The 20,478-nt window shown below is 52.4% G+C and overlaps 1 protein-coding gene across 2 annotated transcripts in view; it reads left to right on the top strand.

The window, feature by feature from the left end:
• The window catches only part of DPYSL3 (dihydropyrimidinase like 3), a 39,120-nt gene that overhangs the window by 12,773 nt on the left and 5,869 nt on the right, over nt 1–20,478 (top strand). The window contains exons 1-9 of one of the 2 annotated variants that reach the window (XM_033006089.2): nt 2,020–2,171; nt 9,137–9,225; nt 11,504–11,688; nt 12,725–12,889; nt 13,069–13,130; nt 13,469–13,549; nt 15,868–15,936; nt 18,420–18,540; nt 20,231–20,387. In XM_033006089.2, coding sequence (XP_032861980.2) covers nt 2,133–2,171; nt 9,137–9,225; nt 11,504–11,688; nt 12,725–12,889; nt 13,069–13,130; nt 13,469–13,549; nt 15,868–15,936; nt 18,420–18,540; nt 20,231–20,387 — 968 coding nt within the window. In that variant the 5' untranslated portion in view covers nt 2,020–2,132. Of the gene's footprint in view, nt 1–2,019; nt 2,172–9,136; nt 9,226–11,503; nt 11,689–12,724; nt 12,890–13,068; nt 13,131–13,468; nt 13,550–15,867; nt 15,937–18,419; nt 18,541–20,230; nt 20,388–20,478 lie in introns of those variants that run through there. The other variant, XM_042790181.1, reaches the window with a different exon arrangement.

The raw sequence follows: 20,478 nt of genomic DNA on the forward strand, positions 1-20,478 counted from the left end.
CCACCCAGCACAGGGGTACTCTTCAACTTTCTGGAAAATGGGTGAGTGAAATTTCAGGAGGTTTGGCAGTAGGGGTCAAGAGTCTTTCTGACATCCAGCCCCAGCCAGTCTAATTCCAGTAGAGACCAGGGCCTGTTCCTGAAGCCTCGCAGTGTCGTGGCAGGAACTGCACGGTCTGGCACCTTATCTCCTCCCCACATGCTCCTTGGTTGCAGAGGCTCCAGCATAGTGCTGCTCCCCCGTTCCCTTCCTGGTGCTTGCAGACACCTCCCTGCCCATGGATCCACCGGTGAGGGGGAAGGCTTTCCACCCGTCTCTTGCGGGGTGCTGGGGTGGGCAGCAGCACAGGAGCTGCGGGAAGGGAGGCAGCAGGCAGTGCTGCAGATGGGCCAAGCAGCCCATGCAATTTTGCAGATGCCCTCTAGTCCTGGCAGTAATAAGTAGGTTATTGACAAGCTGCTAACTTTCATTTCAAGCTGGTGAAAGCTTTCTGGGTTTAAAATAAATTTGTATGCAGTAAAACTTTCTAAGAGCTTCAGCAGAAGCACACACAGCATAACAAACTGGGTGAGTAATAAAAAGTTTGGGCTGGGTTACTGAGCCAGCGGAGACATCAAAGCTTGTGGTAAGGGAGGGCTGCCATACCAATCTATGTACTTAAACCCTTCAGCAAGGAGAACATATAATTAGCACTATTGAGTGTGACCCTCCACTGAACCCCAGCAGCAGAGCACGCGCTCCAGACAGTCCACGCTGGGATCACCCGCTTCTCCAGAGCTTTGTAGCAGTCGAAATTGGCTGCGGTGTCAGGGGCTGCGCTATGGAGAGTGCTTTGCTTGTGCGCGCCCTGGTGAGCAGAGTGCTCTTTGAGCCCCTGCAGCCATTGCGCACCGTAGTTAGGTTCCAGTTTGGAAAGCAAACTGAAGGGAGGGTTGGGTGTTCATCACCTAGATGGGCTCTTTTTCTAGCAGGAGCTAGAAATCAGCTTTACATCAATGCCTGTGCCAGGTGTGGCTGTAAGATTTGGCTAGTGGAGGACACACCACTAGCTGCTGCCTGGCAGCAGACCTGTAGGAAGATCTCGCTGATGCCATTCAGAGCTCTTCATGTGAGAGGAGTTGCAGCTGGCCTGGGAGGGAAAGCGAGATTCAGCCCCAGCCATGGCTCTGCGGGGCAGTGGACCTGCTGGCAGCATTTGGGGATCGCATCAGACAGGAGAGGGCAGACAAGTTCTTCGTGTCACAGCACAACTCCGGCTGGCCCAGTCCTGGTTGTCAGTGGGGCTCCCCAGGCCCAGCACCGCCTGTCTCAGCACACGCTGAACACTCGTAACCAATTCCACATCTTAAACCTTCCTACCGAGATCACAGCTGAGGAAATGCAGAGGCCCTTAGGGCTGCCAGCATGCGTGGTTTTTAGAGAGGACACAAGATTCCCAGAGTCAGATGTGTAGGGCATTTTATAATTTTAAAAATGTTTCCAGTTCTTGTGCTTGTGAAAGAAGGTTTAAGGTGATCCAGATGCACTCCGGCAGTACCAAATAATCTGTTGTTTTAGAAATCTCTTTCATTTTGACTGTTACTACGCGGGAAAGTTTCAGCTTGCCGAGAGCCCTGTTTGTGGCCGGCTCCCCCCGCTTGCTGCCTGCAGGCGGGACCCGCGCACAGACCCGGCCCTGCGAGGGCGGGATGCGCGACCCGCCCCCCCCCCCCCCGCCCAGGGCTTCCCCGGCGGACGGGCCCAGGCCCGGAGGCTGGGGTGATGCCGGGGGTGGGCGTTGCCGGGTGTGCGGCTGCCGGTACCGGGGGGATGCCGGGTGCGCCGGCCCCGATGCCGGGGGTGGGCGATGCCGGGGGGCGATGCTGAGGGTGGGCGATGGCGGGTGCACGGCCGCCGGTACCGGGGCGCGCGGGGGGGGGGGGGGGGCGGAGCCCTGCGCGAGGCGCTGCGCCCCCTGGCGGCCTCGGGCGGCGCTGTGGGCGGGGCGGGGCGGGGCGGAGCGGGCGTCCCCGGTGGCGGCGGGCGCGGCGGGTGCGGGCGCGGGTGCGGGCTCGGGATCGCCTTTGCCTTTGTGCTGAGCCGTCGCGGAGGGCAGCGCAGGCGGCGGCGGGTCGGGCCGGGCGGGAGGCGCCATGTCGTACCAGGGCAAGAAGAACATCCCGCGCATCACGGTGGGTGCCGCGGGCGGGGCGGGGCAGGGCGGGGCGGGGTGGGAGCTGCCGGTGCCGAGCACCCCGCGGGGAGCGGTGCCGGTGCTCGGCGTTGCGGGTCGGACCGGGGCGGCGGCGGCGGCGCGCAGACAAAGAGCCGCGTCCCGGCCCGCCGCCCGCGCAGGTGTCCCGGTGAGGCCGGGCTGGGCTCCGGAGCCGCGCCCCAGCGGGCTCAGCCCTGCCCGGGGCTTCTGTGGCGACCAGTGCCCGGCGGCACCCGCGCCCCGGGCGTTGCTCGCGTCCCCGCCTGAAGCCACCCGGCCGCTTCCCGCGGAGCCGCCTGACCGGGGAGCGCGGGGTCCCGCCCGGGCGCAGAGACCGGCCGGCAAAGCCCATCGCGCTTCTCTCCGAGCGGGGCCGGGGGCGCCGGCGGGGAACGGGGTCCCGCTGCCGTCCCGCCTGCCCGTGCCGCGGGCGGCCGCTCCCGGGGCGCGGCGGAGCGCGGGTTCCCGCCGTGCCGGTGCCACCCGCCGCATCCCGGGCCGCTCCCCGCCGCGCCGCATCAGGTGCAGCGGTCCCCGCCGCTGGCGCAGCCGCGCAGGGACCACACCTACCGCCAGCACGGCACCGCCGTGCCACCGCGCCGACACAGGGAAGAACCTGCCCGACATAACACCTTCGGGGGTGCAGGGAGCCCCGGGGCCCCGCCGCTGCCCCTCTCCGGGGCGTTCTGCTCTGGTCCAGCCCGGGCCTTCTCCCGCCGGGTGCTGCAGCTTTCCCCCGGGCCCTCCCTAGAGGAGCCTGCACGGGGCTTTCTTCTGGGAAAGCGATCAGGTCTTTCATCTTGTTGATGGCATTCCCGCTGGCTTTGTATAGCTCTCGTTTTTCCTCCTGAGGACAGCTTCGGCCCCTTGAAGAAAAAGGAAAAACAAAGCACTTGAGCTTCATTATTCATTTGAATGCACAGATGTGAACAAAATGCTCCCAAAGAAGCACAGAGGTCATTAACCACTGTAAAGAGAAATTCCTTTGTCAACCCAGATTCAGTTGCTTTAACAAGCAATATTACCATATTACACATCTTGTCTTTTCTGTATCCGTAGACCACCATGGTGACATCAACATTTCTGCTGCAGGTGGGATTTCATCCATTCTCCGGAGCTTTTTATACAAAGACCTTGATGATATGCTTTACTGATATGCAGGGCTTGTTCCTGCTCCTCTGGGATCCAGCAGGAACTTTCTCACCACAGTGATAACAAAATCTCACAAGTTGCTTTATTTCTCCCTATTAAATCCTTTCCTCAGCCTGTCAAAGCTGTGGGTGAGTGGTGTCCATATAGCTGATGTTAGAGGTAGCTCTCTCCTCTGGCTTCTGCAGCTTGGTGGCCACCCTCTGGGACTCACTTGCCCTGTTCTGAAGCATTATCGTGTGCTGGTTGAGGTAGAGGAGGTTGCTCAGGAATTCTGGTCAAATGACCCGTATGTCCTGAACCCACGCTTTGAGGGCCAAGGGAAGCAATGAAGGGAAGTCAGGTGTTGGGTGGTCTTCTCTATTTTAATGGAATGGCAGGAAGAAAATCTCAGCTACAGTGTCTCCCCTAGAACAAAGCCTCTTCTGTCCCTTTCTGTAGACTGTGGCCCCCTGGGTATTGTTTTGATTGTTTATTCCTCTTTCCTAGATTTCTGCCCCAGAATCTGTTCTTGTACGTCAGGCCACATAGCGATTTCTGGGGATGGCAGATTGTCAGCTAAGCTGCACTTGTTAGGAGAGAGACTTTTGGGACTGCGTTATGCCATTAGGATATAAGATATCTCAGAGACCTTTAAAGCATTATCACAGCTGGGGGGAGGTGTGAAGTATGAAAGTATACAGAGAATTATAGGAGCCACCTTGAGCTGGCAGGTAACTCCACTCAAAGCTAATAACACTGAAGCAGTGACTGAGCCTGCAAATGAAGGGAGTGGTGTCTTCCTCAGTTCTGCCACATGACCAGTAGGCAGATTGGGCTTTTGTGAAGGATGTATTGAAGATTTGAATATTTTTACTTCCTGACACCTATTGTTTGAACTGTCTAGTGTGATTCTGGAGATGCACAGACACTCTCTCCTGGTTCCTCTCGTACTCAACAGTGCTGCAGTCAGAATCTGTAGTTAGTTTCTGACAATAACATCTAAAAAACCACAGTTTGCCTGTTGTATCTGTTTGCAGCAATTTCTGGTCTTTTCTAGGACAGCCATTTTAGCGGAGAAGCCAGGAGTATGAGAGGGGGGGTGCATGTGTTTGTGCATGATAAATTCCTGTGGGAATTATACCCAACCTGAATTGTAAAAGCCTCATCAAAAGCTACATGTGACAGGCAAGACTGTAGCCGCTGAAGGAAGACTGGGAAGTATGGTCATATCTGTTAGTTGTGATGTGGAGAAAACATGGGGAAGGGAGGTTAACCAAGTCTTTTGGCTTTCTCGGTGATTGCTTCATCAGCTTGGTATGGAAGTGTTGCTCTTCACAGGTTGTGCGCAGTGCATCAGAGACTAGTAAACGTAGTATTACTTTCCAGATGTGTACTGATGCTAGGATGCCCAACTCAGGAGAAATAGTAATTTCCAACCTTGTGTGTCTATTAAGAGACTTTATTAGTTCATTTTCTTTGGTTGTTTGGAGATATAATTAAAATACTTCCCCTCCTGCTGTCCACGGTATGTTTTCCTATTCCTGCAGAAAGAGGTGGAAGACTAAAGTGGTGAAATAACTTGTCCTGGTTTCACAAAATAATTGTTAACAGAGCTATTGGTTGAATCAAAATCACCCGATCTTTATGCTTTGGTCACAAAAACCTTTCCTATTCCAGGTAGACTGGAGTTTCCCATATTTTTGCTTGGTGTGAGCCATGCCATGTCATAGCCCATGAGCACCATCTCTGTGATGTCTCTGACACCTCTAAAAACAATGAGGTCTGTATGGTCTGCTAGTATGTTGTATCAGGTGCAAGGGGGGAGAAAAGCCTCAGCTACTGACTAGACAGATTTCGGTAAACTGGCAGATATCAGCATGGCATTTCTCACCATGCCCTCAGACCATGAGGAATCACTGATTGTAGCTGGCAGCTGGCTATCTATGCCAGTGATTCCAGCCAGGGGTTTTTCCATGCTGTCGTGTGGTACATTAGCAAGGAGGAGACATCCAGCAACTGATGAAACACCATTGCAATTAGTGTCTCTTCTTTTATGAGGGAAAGAGCAATAAAGCCATACACCTGCTTCCAAGCTACCCTAATTATACCCTTGTGCTTTGTAAACAAGGTGAATGCTATTCTTGGCTGGATTCAGCAGCCTTCTGGAAGCTGCTGCCTCCCTTTCCTTCTGCAGCATCACACTGAGAAATGTTAAGAGACCCCCTGATACTTTGGGATCTCAAAAGACCAGATGATGCTTAAAAGTGTGGACATGAGGGAATGGGTAATGGTTTCGGAAGCATGATTCCAAATGCCAACAGGTGGAGAGAAAGGGAGTGTTCAGCAAAAAGGCTTCCCAGCAGGGCAGGGGTGCTGGGGGCTAGCGGTGATCGCTCCTGGTTTTGCCAAAGCTGCGCTGGAAGGGTGCTGCCAGGCTTGGGGAGCAGCACCCGTGCCTGCAGAAATGGGCGCTCGCGAAAGGTACCGCAGCGGTGACAAGCGGGCTGTGGCTGGCTGTGGGGAGCCTTGCCGAGCCCCGGTCAGTGGTGCCCGTCAGGCTGGCGAGGCCGACGGGTCTGCGGCAGCGGTCAGGCAGAGCTGCATGCCGCCACGGTCTGCGGGGCCCCTCGCACAGAGGCTGGTCGCTCGCCCGGTCCCACCGCGCTTCTGCCGGGCTGGGAGGAAAAGTGCTCCCCGTGGTGCTCCCCGCGGTGCTCCCCGCAGCTCCTGGGGCAGGAGGGTTTTTCCATCTGCCAACAATGGCTGATGACACAGGCTGACACTGGCTGGCGGGGAGACGTGGTGGGTGTGGAGACACACAAATGAGCCCTGGCAGGGGAAACAGTGCATTTATTGTAATCTGAGGCTGCTCTGGCAGTGTGTGCTGCAGAAGCCTATTAAGTCAGACTTGTTTCCTCATAACTGCTTCATTCTCTTCCTTTCTTGTTCCCCTGCCTCTTAATGTCTGGGTGTACTCCTGACTGATTCCAGAGCCTGTAGATGTGGTGTTATTTGGATTTTACTTATTTATTATGTTTTTTTCCTCATAGTTGGTGGGTAGGTGCCAATGCAGTCCTCCTCTCTGCGGTGGGCGCAGGGGGTGTCTGGAAGCCGGGCTCGGGGCAGGCCCTGAGGCAGCGCCTGATCCCCTGAATGAATGCCTTGTTCATGCTCCAGCCATTATGGACCTTGTGATTTTGTGTACTAACAGAGTTAGCACTGAGTAGCCCTTCACATCTGCCACAGAATGACTATTTGTTTTGTGAGCAGGCATATTTTCTGAGTTCATATTAACAGTTTATTCAGTAATTGTCAAGTGCTGCAGTCTCCTACCCTCATGCTGCCTGTGCCTATCTCCCTTTGCTTTCTCTTGTTCAATGTGCAGGGAGAGGCAGGCCAGCATCAGTATTTTCTGGTGCTCCCACAGTCTAGTGAGAACAAACTCCAGGACCTTCAGGAAAGCAAGTTGGGGAGGTTTAAAGGGTATGGGCAAGACAAAAAAGTGGAGGCCCACTTTTGTTGTTGGATCTGGGCAGGCAGACTCTTTTTTTCTCATCATGTAGACTAGGTAAAGCCCATGAGGATCTGCCAGGGCATAGGGAACTGGTTGTGTGTGAGCAACTCTATGTACAGTTGACTGAAATATAAAACAAGAATCTTCTTCCCTCTGTTTCTAACAGTGACCCTGATTCTTCCATAGCTGACGCCTGATACTGTTGCTTGGTAGTTTCTATCTATGTTTCATGTACTGTTACTTAAATACTCAACATTTGCATCCATGGGAGCCACGACTCAGATGCTTACCCCCTGTGACTGACGGGGCTTGCTATAAGCAGTTGGCTATGGTCACACTTTGCTCTTTTAGGGGTTTCTGAACTCAGAATTACAGTATTGTTAGTGAGGTGGCAATTGGATAGACGCAAAACACAGCTTCGTGTGCTGGTTGTGGTCTGCCAAAACTAGCTGTTTAAAGGAGCTGTGTGGGGAGGTGTGTGACTCGCAACGTGCCCTTGCTTCCACCATCTCTTAGACAGCAAAGTTCTGCTAAACCTCTGCACCGGTGTGTCAGCTTAGGTCAGGGCAGGAGGGGAGCTGACCCCAGGTTTGCTTGTTGGGGAGGATACTGGTTGGGACTGGAAGAGGGGAACGACTCGGCTGTGAGCCCTTCCTGGTGGGAGGCGAGGCTCTGATCTGCGTTAAGCTGTGCTCAGCAGGGAAGGTAAATCCCCATTTCTGAGACTTGGGTTGCTGATGATTGGCACAGCCGTGGGAAGGCCCTTGCCTGGGAACCGAGGACAGACAGCAGCTCTTCCCCCTGCGCCAGCGCTGAGCTGCAGCCAGGGTTGAGAGCGCCGTGCATTCTGATCCTTTCCCCACCCAGTTTCTTTGTCTCGACTGTGTGTGAGATGAGATTGCTGTAAAAACGCACACAGGTCTTGGGGCTTTGGCTGCTGTAGGGACACGGGGGGATTCTCTTGCATCCTTCTGTTGCCAGAGAGGAAGCTGCAAATTACCACTGCTGTGGTGATGCTTCCAGAAATGGCCCCAGGGCAGCGGATGAAGAACAAACCCAGCTCCCTGTAGAGGAATTAATTGTGATAGAGCTTCACAGGGTGAGGCTGTCGCGTGAGCCCTGCTGAAGGCTCCGGTCAGCCATGGTCCAGGCTCAGACTGTGGAAGGGGGTTGTACTCGTATGCCAAAACCTGGGCTGTGGACACTAGGGGTGAGCAGAGAGGAAAGTGAGGGGAGCTTGAGAGCTGGAGGGTTGTTGGAGGCGTTTTAAGCTGTCAGGAAGACCGCATATTTTCTGGAATAGAACAGTCAGCTTATGTCACCTGAATATATGGTAGCCGTGTGTGAGATCAGGCTCTTTGCCCCTGTACTGCCTGCAGCTGGTGCTTGAACTTGTGTGGGTGGAGATAGAAGAGCAGGACCTCAGCCTTCCCAGTTCCTCAGGACAGGGTCTGTTCTCCACAGCAGTGTGCATTCTCTCCCATCAGTGTATGCTGGGTTGCCCAGGTCCAAAAGCGTGCATGCAGGAAGAGCATAAGAGCGGTTCTGGCCGAGGTGCTCCTCCACTGTCTGGCTGCACTCCTTTGGAGAAGGCTGCTGGCCCCTTAGGTCAGTAGAAAGGAGGACAGAGGAGGTGGTAAATGATGAGGCAGGAATGCGGTTCAGAGCCTCCTGGGTCTTCTGTAGACCTGTAAGATTATGAAATGTCCCAGAAGGACTACCCTGAGCGTTGAAGGGAGGGACACAGATTCCAACAGCAAATGCATCACCTTCAGGGCCGCCTGTCCTGTTGGTGGCCTTTGCAAGGCGGTAACAGATGAGAGAGATACAGTGTCTTCTTTAATGCAAGTTATTTTGCGTAGTATTTGGATAAGATTTAAGAACATGCCCTTAGTAACAAGCTTGCTGTAAATACTGGTGTGTGGTTTGTGCTGCCTGCATATTTATGTGCGTAAAGACCCGGTGTAGGAAGCTTTTGACTTCTCTGTGTATTTTATGCAAGCATATTTGCTGTGTCCCCAGTGACTCTCCTTTGTACTCATTCTGCCTCGGTGGTGTTTCTGGCAGCACCTGTGCCATTCAGAAACAGCCCTACAAGTATGATTTTAGTTTTTTTTTCAATCCTTGCTCTTGTCCTGTTGTTTCAAGTGTCGGTACAGATGTGAGCTGTCCGCAGTGTCGGCTGTTGGGTGAGCTGTCTGATGCAGCAGGAGAGCACCCAAGCAGGGCCCTGTACTGGCCGTGGAAAAGCACGTGTGTTGCCTGTACTGACCACCACTGCATTTTTCCCTCCACAGAGTGATCGTCTCCTTATTAAAGGAGGGAGAATAGTCAACGATGACCAGTCATTCTATGCTGACATTTACATGGAGGATGGCCTCATAAAGTAAGTATGGGACTTCCGTTATCTCCATCTCCCCTTAGATCATCTCCAGGTTGGACGGTTAGTGGCTTTTTGTGGATGTGGTCTGTACCTAACTTACCAACCAGTAAAACTTGATAGCCTGCCCTGGTTAGAGGCTCAGCGCTCTGCAGTGTGTGTGAGCACATATGTGATCGCCTGACGTGTTTACAGAGTAACGCCAGTGACTGAATTGCAGTCGGGCTGGTGAGTTTGTGATACAGCATCCACTGTACAACAAAGCTGCATCTAATTGCACCAGAAATAAGATTTATCTTTGATTCCTATTTTGCCCTGTGTTAACAGTATTGGTAAGAATGACTTCACACTAGGTCCCGTTTGTTAGCACTAACAAGGACAGTGCTGTGCTGCAGGTCATCTGCATCCTTGAGATTTTCAGGAATTGCAGGCAAACCTCTGAGTCCCCCCAGTTTCTTCGTGTGTGTTTGAAGTGCAGCAATAACTCCATTGTTTAAAAGCTGCAGTTCAAACGTGGCAAATGTATCACGCTGGGACCAGTTCCAGACTGGGTGAAATGAAACAACCTTGATAGTTTATAGCAGAGAGACTTGAAAAGGCATTGCTTGCTCTATGGTAAGAGGAAAATATCCAGCCTTCTCAGGATGGTATATTTTAAAACTCCAGCAGAAGAGAAATACTTCAAGAAGTGGGACTGTATTTTTATGAGGTTTTTTTTAGCTGGTGGACAAGAGCATTCGTGACTGACTAGTACCCAGGCAGGGATCAGAGCCAGCTTCAGGTCTTGCTATGACAGACTTTCTGGATATCCCTGGGCAAATCAGTTAGCCTCATCTGCAGCCTGGACGTCACAGAATTTCATTGCCTTGGAAGTGAAATGCTCTTACAAGTGAATTCTGGTAAGAACACAGTGAGCAGTTTAAATCCTTTGGTGATCGATTCATCTCAAAAGCAGTGGAAATAGCTGCTGGATTATTGCTGTGAGAACACTGGGACGAGCATTTCTGTCCACAGAACTTTTGTTATTCTAAGGAAAAAAGCCTGCAAAGCAGCTAAGGTTGAATGAAATGCAAAAATTGAATTTGTTCCTCGTTTACCTTCCCAGTGTGCCAAGGAAGTTTTTCACTAAAACCGACTTGTCTTTTATCTTGATTTATCAGGGAAGTCTGATGAATGCTTGATGAAAATAGGATTTCTGAAAGAAGAGATTTGAAAGCTACATATGGACAGATAAAGGGATTGAGGGGGCAGGGGGCCAGTCCTAGGGTTCAGGTGAGCTGACCTGCAGGAGGGCTGGGTGTGCCCAGGTAGGAGAATGTTGTGTGTTAGAACATCATGAACTCCAGAGGACTGCAATGGTATTTTAGGTTACGAGTAGCTGTTTACTGCGACTTCGTAGTTTTCCTGTTTTTAGAAGATATTTTTAGGTACTTGGGATTTTAGCTGCCTTCACTACAGCGTGGCCCTGCTAATAGCAAAGATGTCCTTCAGGGGCACGAAGGAGACATCGTGATAGGGGAGGTCGTGGGGAGGGGAGGACTCTGCGCTCCTTGGGAGAGAGTGAGCCCGGCCGGGCTGCAGCCAGCCACGCTGTGCACTCTGTGAGCTCCTCCCGAGCTCCCTGGAGACAGGCTTCCCTTTGCTCTCCTGACTTTTGGCCGTGAGACGAGTGACAAGTCCCTGGCAAGCCCTGAGCTGGCCTAGCAGCAGTGGCATTACAGTGGGAAATCATCTTTCTCTGTAAGCGAGGCTCAAGCCTGAGCCTTACTTAAGGTGGGCAGAAAGACAGGGGAAAGGAGAGATTAGGGGTGCAGCTTACTGGAAGCAGGGCTGGTGTCGGGTTTTGTGAATGGGTAGGACTGCTGCGCTGCAAACACTTGCCGGAGCCTGGATCATGAGTCTGTGGGGTATGAAGTGTCCTAAGCAGCCTCTCCCCATACGCTGCAGAGACCTGCATGCCCTTTAGACCCAGAGACCCCAACCCAGTGCCTGCCCAGATAGCATGTGCCATCAGACACCACTAGAGCCGTCGCACAGATGGCAGCCACCCCTGGACTGAAAATTGTAGGTTTAAGCAAGGCAGACAGTCCTGCATTTTGCTGCGGATTGGGGTGGTTTCACTCTGTTGGCTCCTGCAAGCCCCGGTGTGGGAGTGGGAAGCAGTGGGTCATTTCTGTCAGTGGGGAGAGTTGACCTGGGTGCTTCCTAGCTGAACTATTCTTTAATGATGTTGTGGCTGGTCTTCCTTTGTGTGTGGCTCACCATCTTGGTATGATCTCATCAGGCAGATTGGAGACAACCTGATTGTCCCTGGAGGGGTCAAAACCATAGAAGCCAATGGGAAGATGGTGATCCCTGGAGGAATTGATGTCCACACTCGCCTGCAGATGCCGTACAAGGGGATGACAGCTGTGGATGATTTCTTCCAAGGAACAAAAGCAGCCCTGGCTGGTGGGACCACCATGATCAGTGAGTGCAACAGGCAGGTCCTGTACATGACAGCACCCAGCACTCTTGGAACATTGCCCAATTATTTCTTTTTCACTTTGCTTTTCTCAGTCTTTGTTTTAAAGATCCATGACAGTGTGATTATCTTTTCTGTGATCTCTGTCAATGCAGTCTGGAGAGTGAGGATTGGGATGAATCTTTGGGATCCTTAGTAATAACAAAGTGGTGGGACAGGAGATTTGCATAGGACCCCTTGCCCTTGCAGGTCCCATGTTCTATAGCGCTTCATTTTCTACAGCCACTGGGACCCTGAAAAAGGAACAATGGCATAACTTTTTTTCCCTGTTAAATAGAAGTAGGGCAGCATGATGCTCAGATGACTCTGAGCAGAGGAACACAGCAGTGTCCTGTCATACTGCGCTGCTTGGAAATAAACAGTGCTAATGAAAAAGCAAAGGGAATTCCGAGGTTCTGGAGAAGGTTGCAGTTGTGCACTGGTTTGAGGTCCAGGTTTTACGGCTTGCAGTGGTCACAGCTGTGTGCACTGCAGGCTTTCTTGGTATGCAGGAGCAACTGTTGAACCTTCCAGTAAAGGACTGGGTTTCTTGTCCTCCCCCCACCAGTTCTCCTTCCCCATGGGCCAAAAAATTAAGATGTGTGAAGTGGACTGTGGCAGGGCATGGGGATTATGTGGTGGGCAATAAAAGGTGCATCATATTGCAGTGCGGGAGGAGGCTATGTGTTAATAGGATGGAAGTGAGGGTGAGGAAGGACAAAGCCCTTCAGCTTTCAGCTGATTTCTCAGCAGAGGCCTGTAAAAGCCCCTGGTCCTGTGCCAAAAGCTGTTAAGCAAAGGCTCTGTGTGCTTCCCTGCCGATAAATGCACTTGGAGGAGCCCGGGCATGTGGTGGAGGTGATGGGGACCTCTTCAGAGCTGCCCTGAAGCTGCTGAGGAGCCAAGCCTGGGATCGTGGAGATGCCCGGCAGCGTGTGGGGCTGCAGTGGGGTGGTCCGGGGGCATCCCTTGCCCACCCTTTGCCCTGCTGTGCCCCTGCAGTGGACCACGTGGTGCCGGACCCCGAGTCTGGGCTGGTGGAGGCGTTGGAGCGGTGGCGGGAGTGGGCGGATGGCAAGGCTTGCTGCGACTACGCACTGCACGTGGACATCCCGCGCTGGAGCGACCGCGTCCGGCAGGAGCTGCACACCATGGTCCAGGAGAAAGGTTCGCTGCCCGACCGTGCTGGCATCCGTCCCCTCGCTGCTGCCGAGGGCCTGCTGGCATCCTGCACGGCCGCGAGCCGGCGTTGTGCCCGTGGGCAAGCTGGCGGGGATGGCAGCCCAGCGCCGGGGTGGGGGGAGAACCCCCAGCTCACCCCTCTTTCCTCTCTGCTCTGCCCCTAGGAGTTAACTCCTTCATGGTGTACATGGCCTACAAGGATTTGTACCAGATGTCCAACACTGAGGTGAGACCCCCTTGTGTCGATGTGAGGGGCGGCGAGGGGGACGGCAGCCGTGCTGGGCGCAGGGAGGTTGGGGCTAAGGTGGCCAGCTGCGCCCAGACAGGCCTCGGGCTCCTTTCCTCTGCCCGGCTATCTTCGGAGGGCTGCCCCGTGGCGATGATGGCTGGCGTGGCATCTGCCAGCAGCCTCAGCCTGCAGAGAGCACCCGTCCTGTCCCGGCCACACCAGGCCCTGCCGCCGCCACGGCGTTCAGCCAAAGAGCCACGCAGGGTGCCGCAGCCATGAACAGGTTCAGGGTGGTCTGTCTGCTCGTCAATAATTTTTTCTTGTTTCTCTTTCAGCTGTATGAGATATTCAGCTGCCTGGCAGAGCTGGGTGCCATAGCTCAAGTTCATGCTGAAAATGGTGATATAATTGCACAGGTAACTAACTACTCTTCTGGTATACAGGGACTGAAAATCTATCCCAGGCAGATTCGACGTGGGGCATTAGCAAAATGACTCTAAAGTTGCATGGGTGTCTTTTGCAAGGTGATCTCTTTGCTGCTCAGCAGCAATATCAAATTTACCAAGATTTTCTGCTGTGAATATGTGGTGCATAAGCAAATCTGAAGTAGTGAATTAGCAATTATCTAAATGGAAGAGAGTGGGCCATCAAGTATGGTACGTTCACTCCAACCACAGCTCTTTTTCAGTGTGGAGAGGCAGAGATGTTTGCCTTGCACATAATCAGCTAAGAGAGTTAAAGTGTGTTGAAAAGCACCACAGCAAGAGAGGAATTTTCTCCTTGCTGTATGCAAGCAGCTGGCTAATGGAGCTGGATTTGCAAGGGAATTGTTATGAGGGATGTGGTTTGGGGTTCAAGTGGGTAGTTCGTATTGGCCTGCTGTGTTGTAATTGATGCTGGATGAAAGAAGGTCCAAATGTTTTGATTTTCATTAAGACAGAGAACACGTTGCTCAGTTACGCTCTGCAACTATTTGTTTTTTCCTGTCTCACTTATTTCTGGGAGTTGAAGGAGTGTGAGCTAAGAGGTCATTCTTCAAACATCCACTCAGACTACAAGAATCAGGGCTTTTTTTGGCTTTTTAGAGCTGCAGTGCACAATTGGATGGCTCTCTCACATGAAAACAAGGAGTGATCAGACGAATTGTATTTGCTAGAGTTTATCTCTACTTCAGCACCAGCCTAACCAAAAAATACCCCAAAACTCTTAGCTGGTAGTGCTTAAAAGCCCTGGGAATTGCTTCCCTCTGTCAGGACTGACTGAAACATCACAGGCTGGTGTGGGGCTCCTTGTGCTGTTGGCACAGGGACATGATGCTTGTGGTCATCCACTGGTGGTGGTTCCCAGGAAGAAGGCAGAGGATTTGTCCTCTCCGTGGGCCACTTCAGTCCATTTTACTTTCAGTGGTCCTGGTGACTGTGTGTTTCTCCAGAGTTTGGCCAACATAGGCGAGGAGGTTGCAGGGAAAGAGATGTGATGCATGGCCTGAGCACAAATAGGACGTGAGCAGAGCTCTAGACTTCAGACTCTGGCCGACTGTAGGTGGTGGGAGAGTGCTTCGTGGTGGGTGAAGAACAAGACGTGAGAAGAGTATCATCAGGTCTTTACTTGGCGTTTTCACTGTGGCAGAGGAGGTGTCAGAGGAGGTAACACACAACACTTATGTACAGCCTCATCCTTTGATACACTCCTCCAACAGCTGTGAACACATCTGTTATCATTGCTGGAGTTACACAGTCCTGTTGCAGACTGGTGGCTTTATTTAATGCCCATAATATGCTCAGTACTCTACAAGACACAAGGAAAAAATGCATCAAACCGCTTGCTTAGAGGCTTACTATTGCTGTTGCCGTGCATCCACTTCATGCCCCGTGACAACTCTTGGAGAAATGTTGCCTGTTGTGCAACTGCACATCGTTTTTGCAAGTCGAGGACTGGCACTGGGTGGGAGCGAACACGTGCGTTGTCACAAGCACTGACGGCACGTGCATAAAGGTGTGAGGGTCAGGAAGATACCCAAGTGCCTTGGTCAGGGCAGAGCATCAAGTCCCTCTGCGTGTTTCCTTTGACCTCTGTCAAAGGGAGACATTTGAAATGAGGCAATACAAGAGAAATCTCTAGGGTACAGACAGGAGGTGGGCAGGCCAGTGCATGCAGTTCACACATGCACACAATTATCCATGGCCCTTAATTATAACGGTAAAATACTGGGGATAATCTTAATACAGGAACCAACACCCCACACCACCAGCTTCTATAGAAATTAATAAAGGACAGGATTTAGCAATTGCTGATTTCCAAATGATTAAATAACAGCATTGGGAACCCAGGAGTAACCTTGGGAGAATTATTTTATTGGCTTTAATGACTGTTGTTCAGTAGTTTCTACTTGGACTGCTGGCTCTAAGGCCTTGGGAAGGGACTGTGAACATCAAGTTATGTACATGGAGCTGTGGAGTTTTGTACCCTTTTTCCCTACACACTGTGCTTGTTTTGTTGAAGAGGTTTCAGCTGGTGTCTGTGCTCCTTCCAGGCCCTCCTGTTGCCCCATTACCCCTCTTTCTCTCTCAAACCCCTTGAGGGTGCAGCAGCATCTCACCATGCACGGTGGTCCTACAGGACACAGGGTGGTGGCAGTCCTGAGGGAAGGGCTTGACACGGAAGGGATCTGCTTTTCTGTGTGGTTGATAGTTTCACAGTCTTGTAACACCCCTCTGTCCTTTTGATGTCCTAGGAACAAAGCAGGATGTTGGAGATGGGAATAACTGGCCCTGAGGGCCACGTGCTGAGCAGACCCGAGGAGGTAAGATGCAAAGGACAGTACCAGCCTTGCTGCACTGAAGATCTTTCCCCACAAATCACAGTAGGGCTTAGTGTATGTAAAGGGGCCTAGCAAGCATCAGGGAGGAGGGTAGCGGGGGGTGTGGGTGCGTCCATGGATATGCATTTATACAGGCAATACTGTCTTGTTCATCATCAGCTCAGGAAAGAATGAGGTGCGCGTTTGTGACAAACATTTTTCAGTCTTGCTCAAGTCTCCTAGTAGAGACAGGCTTCTGAGTATCCCAGAGATTAATCAATCAACAAAAAGGTCTATATGGCTGCAGCAGCATTTGAGGCTGGTTTGGGGGCATTTGTCTTGTATAGGTGACTCCATGGGAGTGAGAGGCCTGAGAAGAATCGAATGATGAGTTTTAGTTCCTCTGAACACTCACTGTTCACGTCTGTCTGAGTGCAGACAGATTCCAGCCTCTTCCTGCTTAATCTCTGCTTAGGGCCTAAAGTGTGTTTCAAAATCAGACGGACAAAGCCATTGGTCTAAAGAGTGGGAGGGAAGGAGAGGGGGAATTCCCTGGTTACAAATCATTGTCAAGACACTAATTAGATTATTTCTAATTTTAACTTGCATGGTATTTTTCTGTTTGGTCCATTAATCTGAGTTGAGTCTAATTTTAGATAGGTTTTCTTGAGATAACTCCCTGCTGAGAGGTGCCCCTAACTTTCCACAGCACATGAAAGAAGAAAACAATAGGAATTTGGTACAATAGCAAAGCTGAGCAGGGGAGCACAGGGACAGATTTGTATTTCAGGGTCTGCTGGTAGTAACATCAGTTGGCTTAAATTAAAAGTGTAAGAAGTTGACTGTATTATGGCTGGTAACAACATATATAGCCTAGTGTAATAGAGTGCTTATTCTCTTTGAAGTATGAGTGTGTAAAGCATTTTCCTGTACAGGGAAGAGACTCAATGTCAAATACAGTAGATCAGAGTCCCTCTGTGTGTAAACTACCATTTATTTTTATGGCTCTAGACCCATTGCCACTAGCTGGCAAGTTAACCTGCAATTATGGGGTGCTGTGGTTGTGCCAGGATTTGAGAACTGTCCTATTATCATAAGACAGCACTTGTGGTTCTTCTCATCCAAAGCCGGTAAAACATTGTTGAGTGTTTGATCTTGAAATGCCATTAAAGCATAAGGCAACTGAGAACAGTGCAAGAAGGCTCTAGATATCACCCGTTCAGCCAAACCCAGATCTCATTGCCTTTGAAAATAAACATTGTCCCTCTTCCAGAACATACTCTACCTGGGAAAATGTTAGGGAGAGCACAAATGGGCCTGTTATCCCCACATAAAGCCTGCAATCCGTAGCTCCATGGGTCTGCTCTGTCCCAGAGGGACCTCAGTGGGGGCTAAAGACATGCTCTTCTTTCAGTTGATGGTGGTTTGGTAGGGCCGGATGGTTCTGCTCCAGACTGTAACCTGCTACGAAGGGTATTCAGTGATGGCTCTGTTTGCTCCTGTCCACGTGTTAAACCCCATCAACTACTCAAGTCCCTAAGTGCGCTGATAAAAATGTTGTCTTGTTTAAATTTCTATTTAAAGAGTCTTTAAGCAGAAGAGAAAAACCTCTTTTCACTGTGTAGGAAATAGTACGAGTGGTGTATGGGTGCATGCATGTCTGGGTGCGGTGATCTGCTGCTCCTGCTGCTGGGAGCATGAAGCTTGCACGGCCCACAGGCAGTTACTGCCTTCCCTGCAGCTGGCAGTCCTGGCCTCCCCCGGGACCGAGCTGATTGGTACATTGTCTTTTTAAGGCTTCTGTTTTGAACTTTCTCATGCCAAAGCTCGAAGCCAAACTGTAGAGCAAACAGTTGGAGAACCTCTGGGGTTGAGCTCAGGCTGAGCACGCCTGATGTAATAGTCCAAAGATATCCACCCTCCGCTAGCAGCAGGACAGTGAAGCGTGGGGTGGGTGTCAGCAGTCTGGGACGAGCAGCAGCTGCACTGCAGGACAGCCAGACCCTGATGCGAACAGCCTGCCAGCACATAGCCCGTTGCACTCCAGCCACAGGCAGGGTGACGTTTGGTTAAACCAAACGCAGCCGCCGGAGAGCCTGGAGCAGTGGGTGCTCTGTGGGGACAGACCCTTTCACTCTCTGGAGTCAGTCTGTGAGCCGTCCCTGGGCTTCTCTGGCTGTTGGGAGAGCTGGAACCAGGCAGTGGAAAAAACAGCAGATGCAGCTCTGCGCTGGCCCCCCCGAGCACGGTCCAGACAGCACTGCCCTGCCAAACATCATGTGGCTGTAGCCTGCGGGTTGGGCCAGGCCCTGGGGAGACTGAAGCTTCTCCTCTCAGGTCTCCCTGATTAACCTGCCCTTGGGGAGTCAAGGGTAAGAGCGAGGACACAGGGTGTCAGCAGCAATCTGTGGTGTGCCGAGAGGAGCAGGGGCTCCTCCCTGCCCACCCAGCGCTCCTCTGCAGCCATGCACTGTTCTCTCTTCCAGCTGGAAGCAGAAGCTGTCTTTCGGGCCATCACTATTGCCAGCCAGACCAACTGTCCTCTCTACGTGACTAAAGTGATGAGCAAAAGCGCTGCTGACCTCATCTCGCAAGCCAGAAAAAAAGGTGAGTGGCAGCTGCTGCTGCACACAGCCTTGGCTGTTGCCACTGGGATCCTGGACAGCTGGATTAAGCAGTCTCCATGTCATCATGGATGTTTTGCCAAGACTCCCACTGTGCCTCGAGTGCAGTCCAGTGCTTCCCCTTCTGCTGGGGAGCAGCTAGTTCAGGGATTTACCTGACTTACGAAGGGCACAGGTCGACATAGAGCCACCTCCCGTTGCCACATCAGGTGACATCAAAGTGTGGGTCTCAGGTAGGAGCAGTGCTTTAAACACCAAAGTTCATCTGTGGCTGCAAAGGTCTCTCTGAGGAGACTCATCCAATCCACATGCGAGTGGTTTGAGCTGCTGCACATAGCGCTGGGCTCCCTTTGAAATGCTGGCCCCTCAGAGGTGCCTGGGTGCCTTTTCAGCTGTGCTGGGAGGCTCCATTTGTCACTGGTGGTAGAGCATAAGGACTCCCATCATGTACGTGGGCTTGTCCACAGCTGTGTTCCGTGAGCTGTGTGCCCCTGGTCCATCCTAGGATTTCCATCTGGGAACAGCCCTGCTGTACCTTTCTTGTGCCGCACAGCCAGCTTGCAGAGGGGCACACGTGCAGTCTGGGGGGAGCGAGGCACCTTTGCAGGCAGGGGTGTAGGATGGTCCTGGTCCACGGACCGGGCTGGGTGACCGGTGGGTGCCTGTGGTTAGCTGAGCTGCACCAATTCCAGCTCAGACACAGGGGTGTGCTGCTTTGGGGTTTCACCTGGGGGTCAAGGAGCGCTGCACCCTTCTGCCTTTGGACAGGGAGAACAAAACTTTTAGCTGGGTGGTAGTAAGACTCTGAAGATCTGCAGACTCTATAAAAAGTCGGGGGGCGGAAGTGTAAAGAAGTGCATTTGTAGGTCTTAGTGGAATTGGTAACTGGGACGTAACAACAAGTACTTGTCCAGAAGCACTTGTCCAGGCTGTAGAGCATGTTTGGAAAGAACAGCACATTTTCTCAGTCCCCATCCTCGTTTATCAGCATGATAAGCCCTGCTCTGCAAAAAGCCCTTGGTCACCACTTGCTGCCCTCTCCCCTGGCCTGTCCTGGAGTGGGGCACCAGGAGGTGAGTGAGGAGCAGGAGAGGGGGACGAGCCTGACAGCTCTTTGGTGGCACATGGTAAATATTTACGAGGGATAAGGGAGGAAAAGTGCACAGGAGGTGATGGTGAAGGACATGGTGAGAGGCTTGGTCATTGGCCCGGTGTGGCTTTGGTGTCAGGCTGTGCTGTGGCCTGCCTGCCCTATTGCAGGCTGTTGTTTCTTATTGAATTGCCTGACCCTGCCAAGTGTGCCTGCACTGCTGATCAGGTCTGAGACGTGGCTGCTGCTGTTGGGCTGCAAGTCAGCGGGGTGAAATGCCCCCACTACAGCGTGTGGGTGCCAGTGCTTGCAGGAAGGTCCGGAGGGATTGTGGTGTCTGTGGGGAACCCCGCTCTGCGGCCATGCTTTCCTGTGCCGTGCTCCAGCCAGGCTTGCTGCATCAGCAGGATCTGTGCCCTTGAGCAGGAGGGCCCTATGGCACCTGAGGTCCAAGAAGGCAGCGTGGGAGGGCCCAACGTGGGTCTGGGTGTCCTTGGGGCACGGCAGGCTGTTGGTAGTGCTGTGGAACAGAGAATGCCTCCAGGCTCTACCTAAACAGTGTCCTTTATGTCCCCCTTTCCAGGCAATGTGGTGTTTGGTGAGCCGATCACGGCCAGTCTCGGGACCGATGGGACGCACTACTGGAGCAAGAACTGGGCCAAGGCTGCAGCTTTTGTGGTCTCTCCACCACTGAGTCCAGACCCAACAACTCCTGACTATATCAACTCCCTCCTGGCCAGGTGAGTGACACCTCAGTGATGCTAGTGGGAAGTGGACTCTGGCCTCAGATAGGGAAGAATGAGATTAGGGAGTACCTGGGCAGCACAAACA

This window comes from Tyto alba, unplaced genomic scaffold, assembly GCF_018691265.1.
Source record: "Tyto alba isolate M040663 unplaced genomic scaffold, T.alba_DEE_v4.0 Super-Scaffold_17, whole genome shotgun sequence".
NCBI lineage: Eukaryota > Metazoa > Chordata > Aves > Strigiformes > Tytonidae > Tyto > Tyto alba.